Below are 8,601 nucleotides of genomic sequence, written 5' to 3' on the forward strand. Positions count from 1 at the left end.
CAAACTCTACTCATAAACACAATCCAGACGGATCCAGGAGTGTTTCCAAACCGGTTCCAAACTACATCCAGATCATCAGGTTCAGTTTGATACTGTGGGCTGACAGAACAAACCCAGAAGATGAATCCCTAATGCCTCGTTCACACGGCAAGAAGTTTCACCCTCTGACAATCTTAAAGCTGTTCCAATTATCACAATGGATCCTGAGGTAATCTTAAGAGATCTTCCTGTTGTGTGTTGTGTGCTAATTGTGATCTGGTCTGCTCAGGAAGATATCGGGACGAGTCGACTCGGATCTAAAATCAAAAAATTGAACAAGTTGAATTGTCTTGGCTCGATATGTTGTAGGTGACGGAAACACAGAGGAATTCTAAACAAAGATGACAACATAACTGCTTTGGCACATTAAAAAGTCTGTTGGATGTCAAAGATCTCTTTGTTTTGTTTTTTCTCTGTTAACCATAATTCACAAACTATCTCCAATACATCTGGCTAGTCGGCCATGTTGTTTACTCTGAACTCACATTTGGCCTGAAGGGGTTTTGTGAGATTTCCCGTCTGACACCTGAATGTTGGTGAATGAAATTGATTTGTGTGATTTGTGTGAGGTTGTCGCTCCCGCCGTACTATACAGTCAAATCTGTTACAGCTTAGAGTGTGTATCGTCGTGTGTGTGTGGTCTCTCAGGTTTTGAAAATTTGCTGTGTGAACCAGACATTAGAGGATTTTCTGGTTCTGCAGATCAGAACGACCAGCCTTGTTCTGGCTGCTCTGACATTCATTTCAACTGTGTTTCTCAACTGAATATTAACAAGTCTTATCAGAGACTCTGCCTGCAAATCATCATTTTTGCAATTCTGACAGAAAACAGAACTGCTGCAGATTTAATGAATCCCATCAGAAAAGTCTGACCTTCAGAGGACAGGAATAGGAAACTTCAGATCAGACACAATAAGCATATGAGGTCTGGATGAGACGGATCTCACTCAAAATCTGAACCTAGGATTTGATTCAGACCAGATTAAGAATGGTTGGGGAGTTTCACTTCCTGCAGCGTCATCTGCTGCAGCTTCGTCTGTAAAGGTTTACTCAAACAGACAAACACACCTACACGAAACAGCAGAGGAGAGATTTCCTGTGTGTTTCAAAAATGGATCCAAAAATCTACAGACATTGAGAGCGAATGGAATCAGAGAGCTTCGTTACTTATGTGATGAGCTGCTGCATCCCCGTATCTGTGTTCATTATCTGAGCTCTGATTGGACGACAGCATGGTGCCTTCATAATGAGACAAACTAATGATGAGGAGGGGAGGCTGATGGGGGGGTCAAGAGGTCATCGATAACATTATCACCTCCACTCTGACACAAAGCTCGTCCTTGGAGGCTGAAAGGTTCTCAGCTCAGACGGCAGGAGAAACATGTCGGAATACAGATGCTGCTGATTTCTGAACTTCCTCCAGACAGAACCCACTTAGTTCACGTATGTTCAGATGGTCACGCGTGTAGTTTCTGCTCAGACTGCAGTATCTGCCGCTCTGACAACTGGAATCTGCAGCGACGTCTTACTGAACTTTAAGTGAGTGAAGACATTGGGTGTCCAACTCCAGTTTTCAAGAGCTACTGTCCTGCAGCATTTGATTCAAGCCTGTTCCCACAAGGCTTGAATCAAATGATTGGGTCTTTATGGTGAATGTGATGGATGCTGAAGAGGTAATTCAATCATTCTTGTTTATCAAATCTTCATTGTGTCCTCTGCATGTCTAGAGAAAGGAGTTTTATGGCCTGAGCTGTTGTCTCGCTCACAGAACTGATCGGATTTGTCGTCATTTAGTTTCTTGACTTGACTGACGGGAAAAATCTCAGGACAAACTTTTCTGTGGTTTCGGTCAAAATTCCCTCCGACTGGAAAGCTGTCAGTTTTGGTCCAGGTCATGGTACAACTTGGCAGTTCATTTTCAGAATCAAAACCAGCATAAATCTGAATTGGATTTTACTTAGAGAGTTACTAAGCCATACCAAACACAGGTTCAATGTGGGTGGAGTAAAAACAGAGTCAAGTTTAATATGACATAAAAATATTTATAGCTCAAAGACTCCATTCTGACACAGATTCATGGTTTCATTAGGTCGTTTCTCACTGAATCTCTTAAATAAACTGTGCTTTGGGACCAGCTTCTAGGGAAGGAGTCGTCATGAAGAGCTCATCAACCAATCATAAGCAGACTTGGGGTAACATGAGAGCTGTGTTACATTGGACAATAATAAGACAAATGGATTTTATTGTTCTTCTAAACAACAATCTTGAGACTCGAAGGGATAAAATATTTTGGACCCAAGATCCAACAAGGACATACTGAAGGAAGAGGAATGCAGTTCCAGTAGGTAAAAGTTCAACTCTGACATTCTGTGCACATTCAAGTGCAGTACTTCCTCTCCAAAGCCAGCTCATTCTGTGTATTCTCCTGTGGTCAGCTCCATTAACTGGCAGTGTCCTCAGCAGATGGACAGCTTCTTCTCCATATCAAGCTGTCAGTCATCTTACATACATCAATGGTTTATCGATTTTTTTTTTTTTAATAAAAATCTGCAAAGTGAAGAAAGAAAAGGCAAGTATACATTTCCTGCTGCAAGAGGCTTCTGCAAAATTACTTCCTGCATTCTTAAATATTTTAGAATTTCTGTCGGGGTGAAACTATGAGGACAAATAGCAGCTTTGTTGTCTCAAACTGGGATTCAAAAGTTCTGATTCTCCTGGTGGTGGCGCTGCAGCGCAGGCTCTTTTGCCTGTGCTGCTCTGCAGGCACTCTGACACCTTCTTTCTGCAGGAACAGCCTTTAAACCAACAGACAGGAAGCAGCATGACAGGAACACATCAGCCATTTTCAGCCTGTTTGTTTTGTCCCAGTTGGGCTCTCCATTTCAGAATAAAAACCCTGCAGGACGTCCAGCCACTGCCATCAGGTCACTTTTCTTCGTCCTGACTCCGAACACAAAGACGGAGTCGAGGAGGACGGAGTCTGTAGCTGAAAGCCACCAATGGGCCCCTGATGTCTGCAGGATGTCTGCAGCAAAAGGCCTGAATAAAACCGAGGGTGCGTTTGGTTTCAATGTTGGCTGCAAAGGAGAGCGACCGGCGGGGAGGAGACGCTTCCAGAGCCGCGGCAGCATCTCTTAGCAACAGCACCTTTCAAACCAGACCAGAACTCAGCTGGAAGAGCCTGTCAGACAGGAACAGGGAGGACCAATAAAAAATAAATAACTTTATTAGTGACTTGCTAAAAAATAAATAAATAAATAAATCATTCACATTTTTTCACATTAAAATTACCAGTCAATATCCCACAGAAATTGTATATGTGGGACCAGCACCAGGAAGTCCATGGTGTTCCAAAGTTTTTAAGAAATTGGAAAAAAATGATGATCATCTGTGCATAATTACTGCTGAAATTAGAGCTTCATGTATTTTAGAGCAAGTTGATCATTTGCAGAATGAACAGATTTTTATGAATTCTTCACAAAACAACTGCTGCTCCACTTCTTTGCGGACTTTGACTAATCAGAAGACAATTTTCTGACCACATTTCAATTCTGCACTATGCTTGTTGATCTAAGTAAGAAAATCCATAGAAGAGCAAGGTCCATTGCTACTTTTGCAAAGCACTGTATTCCAAAGTTGGATCTCATTGAAGCACTTTCAACAAGTCAGTGAAAAAAAAATCCCATTTGGAATCGCATCCTTCAGAGTTCCTAATGGAGTCACAAGGTGGAGCTGATTGATGAGGAGAGAGCAAAGTTTTCTTTTAAATCTGTTTATTAAAGGCAAATCAAGCTAATAAAACCCCTCCATGATGTCTGAGAAACAAAAAGCTCCCGGTGGTTCCCACAAAGTGTCATAATGTTGGCAGACGGAGCCAAGCATTAAATAAACCTCCACACTGCTGCATTCACTAAGTCCCAGCTGGAGCAGGAACCGTTTCCTCTTCTTCACACGTTCAAATGAACAGAACACGCCAGGAGTTCCTGTCCTCCAAACAAGCTTTTATTTTGGTGGGACAGAAGCCTTTAATCGAGAAACAAACCAAAACCACCAGAAACCTTTCTGTTCCCACAAAGCTGACTCCAGATCAGACCAAAGGTTCCTGGTAGTAACTCATAACCTGCTCTGATGGATCAATGGAAGCAGTGAGGGTCTTTTATGATCATCGTAGCTTCTCAGTATTCTTGCAGAACTAAGTGGATTTGGTTTAAATGGCCGCTGAAGAAGCTTCAGGTCTCCACTGGAAGGTTCTTTTGGTTCTGGTTCCAGGATTTTCTTCTGGGAATTTCATGCTTTTAAAATAAAATGTTATAGAGAAAAGCAACCTTCCTCTGCTCTCCACTGAAGCTCCAAGCAACTTCCAGGTTTTCCAAAGCTCCTTTATTCAATAGTTTTAACAATTTCTTTCGTGTCATCAGATTTGTGCAGAACATGAGTTCTGAGTACTGTGGATAGATTTTAAACCATGACTCTTTGTAGACCCTTCAGACGCACCACGGGCTTCTTGACTGCTCTCCATGGTGGTTCTGCAAGTATATCGGAGGTTGTGGTTGGTTTGGAGTTGTACCATGCTCTTTCTATTTTCACATGTTGGATTGAAAGAGCTCTGCTTGAGATGACTCAAGCTTGGGATATGGTTTTACACCTTACCTCTGCTTTTATTGCGAAATTAGAAGGCATGTAGATGCCTTGGACTGTCTTTTAGAGAAGGTAAAGGAGACTGACCACAGTAATTCTTTAAAGTTTTAAGAACTATGCTTTATTTTCCGTAAAGTCCACAATTATATTCGCCATGTTGTTGATCTATCACATACCCAAGCAAAATAAATAGTTTGTGGTTGTTTAGAAATGTATTTCTTATTTCTGATGATTGACAGAAAATAGGTTCCCGTTTCCACCTCCGTGGTGTATCAGCTGATCCCAAATCAGATCTGGGTGTTGCGCTTTCACTGTATGTGGATGATTTTACAGAAACAGATTGGTGTCATACCGCCCTCTATCGGACTGATTGCAGTGCTACACATTCATTTAAAAAGAATCACATTTTTTCCTTTCATCATCCTGAAGTTTAAACCGTAATTTCATCTTTCATTTTGATTGCTTTTATCCAAAAATGTTTCATCTTTGACCCTGATCATTTTATCTTCAATGTTAAAAAGGCCACCATTCCATAATTTATTATCACCTGAGGCCTCGAAAGATGTGGCTAGTGTGAATGTTTTGTAAGATAAATCCTGTTGTATTCAGTGTTCGGTGTATGAGAAGCCTCAGCGCTACTGGCTTCATTATGTATCTGCTCTGTTAGAGAAGCAGAAAGTATAGTATTAAATTACTATACAAAAGTATAGTAAACTTATTTTTTATTTAACACAAAACAAATTAACAAAACACTGCAAGTATATCTACTGAATAGACCCTTATTAGTATATCTTTAAACTGTACCCAAATCTGCTTCTCTTACAGATGTCAGTTATATTTATGGGTTTTTGCGACGCTCTCTACTCCTCTCTGTCTTTTAGTTTTCTCACAACAGTATGATCCCATCAAAGTAAAGTTATGCTGTGAGCAGAGACACAGAGAGTGAGAGTTGAGCAACAAAATGAAAAAAGTAAGGGAGCTCTCTCTCTATTTCTCTCTCTCTCAAACTACTAAAGTTGAAATGAACCTTCAGATGGACACAGACTCTTGCTCCAGATTATATGATACTTCTGTGGGTATCTATTGAAGACCTAGAATTTTTGTTTTTCATTTGGCAAATATTAAACAAGTTTGTGGTTATAACAAAAGTGTCCCGATTTTGTTTTGTCATTATGTCCAATAAATTATGATCCTCCGTTTCAGTCTCGTTTCTCTTCTTTCTTGCTGTTTGTCTGTTAATTTTATGTCTAAAAAAATTGCCAAAGGAAACTTTAATCAAAAATACGAAAATTAGATTTATATTTGATGATGATGTTTTAAGGTTGATGGAGAATATTACTTAAAAGTCCAATGAACTTTTCAATTTATAAACACATTCAATAATTCATATCATCAGAGCTATTAATCTTTGTTAATGAGCTCAGTTATTATGAAACTGCTTTGGTTAAATTAATGGAGCTGGTTTACTGGAATCTGCTGGTTAAATTGGTTGGTTTAGCCTGTAAGTTAGTACGGAGCACCTGCCTCAAAAAATATTATTTCCGCTCTCTTAAGCATCACAAGACGCTTTATTTTGAAAAACCGGATGCAGCCTTCTGTTCCTGTTGGTAATCTGACAGGTATAAAGAGGCGCTGTGGGAACAGATTTGGCCTGTGTTCATAGTTTGTTTTTATGGTTTGATACATTGCGGTTATGTCCACATTCCCATTGTCTGTCAGATTTTTCAGAACATGAATCTGGTTCGTGGGGCAAAAGAGGTTTCGGATGTTCTGGTTTAAAGAGCCTGACAGGGGGCGGGGCTTTCCCCCGCTCCATCAGCTGTTTTATATCCACACGTAGAAGTTGATTGGTGGAGAAAAACCATTCCATCTTTCTATTGGCTGCTTGCAGTGTCAGTCACTATATTGTGGCAGAAGCTTAAAAACAGATTAATATCTACACGGTAGCCATTTTTTGCTATGCTGGTACAGTCAAGGAGAGCAGAACGGAGCCTGAGACAACTGAAGTGCTATATCTACCCGTTCTACGTCCGGAATCAGAACCTCGGCAGGTTCGGTCCTGGTCGCGTTTCAGTTTGTGCTGGATGAAGAATTGTCTCTTCTGTTTTAGTTGGCGGTGCTAAGCTAGTAGCTAACCCCGGCTCGGGTAGATGAAGCAACCGAACACGAGTCCATCCGAACCGAACTAAGGAATACAAGGACCGAATGGTGGTTCGGTTCTCATGCAAAACAGCTCCAGGTCTGGAGCGAAGCTTTCCAGCCAGAACCCAACCCACTCCTGAAGGAATCAATCTCTGCCAGTCCGCCTCCTCTGGAACTCTGTTGTGATCCAGATATCCCTGATCCGAACCGACTTCAGCTGCCCACAGCGGGGACATGATGACCGAACTCTGTGGGTCAACGTTTCGGACATTTCTCCAGTTCCAAAAACGGGTTCTGACTCTTTCCACAGAGCTTTGGTTTGGTGTTTTTCGGTAAACGGGACGGACCTTAATCAGCTGTCTGGATCAAAACGTGGTTCCGTGTTCTGTTAATCAGAGCCAGTTTAAAAGTCACAGGGGTCACAAACACAACTCAAGCCTTAAGATTTGGACTCAGGATGGGACCAGAAGCCAGACTGGTTCTGAGTATTCTCCTCATCTCCTGCTGCTCAGGTGAGATGCACACCTAGCTAAAGGCTAAAGGTTAGCTGATCAAAGTTAGTTCTGGTTCCTTTTCTGTAACATCTGGAATACCAGCTTCCTCCAGATTACTTCTGTTTAATGTGTGTGGTTCTGGTGTTTTTGCACCTTTTAGCTCCACATCATTGTTTCTTATCCACCCTTTGCTAACTCCATCCTCAGTTGTGTTTTTGTACGCGCACACCTGGTTCCGATCTAATCTCTGATAGTTTCCCGATCATTTGAACCAGAAGTGTTGGAGCTGAGAAGCGAGCTGCTTGATGCGACACAGGAGGTCTGTGTTCTAGTTACAAAGTCAGAATTTCAACATGGCGTCACTTATACACATTGTGCAGTGCCGTTTGCAAACATCAATATTAGCTTTACTTTAAGCAAACACCACTCTGAATTTGTTCAGATTATAGCTCCAGGCGCTACATTTAAAATTGATTTTAGACACACGCATACATGTGTTTCTTGTAAAATAAACTTTCCCACCACATCTTGCTAAGTTGATGTCGATAGTGGCCATATTGAAAAGCGAAGTGGGCTTTAATATGCGACACTCCAGTTGTGGGGTAACTGGGAAATTTCGACTTCCCAGTTGTAAAAATCAATTGAGAAAATCAGTGGGAAAGTGGAGCAACTCCATTACCCCCAGCCGACTTCCTGTTTCAATATGGCCGCTCCTCAAGCTGTGGTGGAAACGAGCTTATTTTACAAGACACGCACATACGAGTGTTTGCTTATGGAAAGTTGCTTAAAATAATGTTTGTAACTTCAAGCAATGTTTAAGGGCGATGCCCTGTTGAAATTACGACTTCTTAATTAGAACATTGTGATCTCTGGTCTGACGCCAAACCCAGTTTTGTGTTCCCACTTCCCAGGTAACTGGAACAACATAAAACCAGTTGTCCTGTTTACTCCAGGTACCCACCTTCAGCTTACAGTCTGACTCCAGAAATGTGGAAAATGAATATTTTTCTTTCTTTTCAGAAGGAGTGGAAGGGAAAATGAACCTGAACTGAAATTCCAGCTCTTTAGAAATTTTCCCAAAGTCTAAATATCTTAATGCAGGACATTCTTCTTCCTGCATCAAGTTCTCGTCGTTCTTGAATTCTGAAGAACAGATTGAAGTTTGACATTTATCAAACTCCTGTTCCCTTCCCTTTGTCTTTTTGTCATTAGTTTTATTGCTTTCACTTTTTCCCCTCGATGCTCTGACGTCTGCCTTAGTTCATCTAGAAATAATCATTTGTTTTCC

General features: G+C 41.2%; 1 protein-coding gene across 2 annotated transcripts in view; it reads left to right on the top strand.

Moving 5' to 3' along the window:
- Positions 1-6,327: 6,327 nt before the first annotated feature.
- Positions 6,328-8,601, top strand: part of acvr2aa (activin A receptor type 2Aa) — a 12,550-nt gene continuing 10,276 nt past the window's right edge. The window contains exon 1 of one of the 2 annotated variants that reach the window (XM_016660851.1): positions 6,328-7,331. In XM_016660851.1, coding sequence (XP_016516337.1) covers positions 7,277-7,331 — 55 coding nt within the window. In that variant the 5' untranslated portion in view covers positions 6,328-7,276. The remainder of the gene's footprint in view (positions 7,332-8,601) is intronic. The other variant, XM_007572419.2, reaches the window with a different exon arrangement.

Source organism: Poecilia formosa, unplaced genomic scaffold (genome assembly GCF_000485575.1).
Source record: "Poecilia formosa unplaced genomic scaffold, Poecilia_formosa-5.1.2 Scaffold300, whole genome shotgun sequence".
Taxonomy (NCBI): Eukaryota; Metazoa; Chordata; class Actinopteri; order Cyprinodontiformes; family Poeciliidae; genus Poecilia; species Poecilia formosa.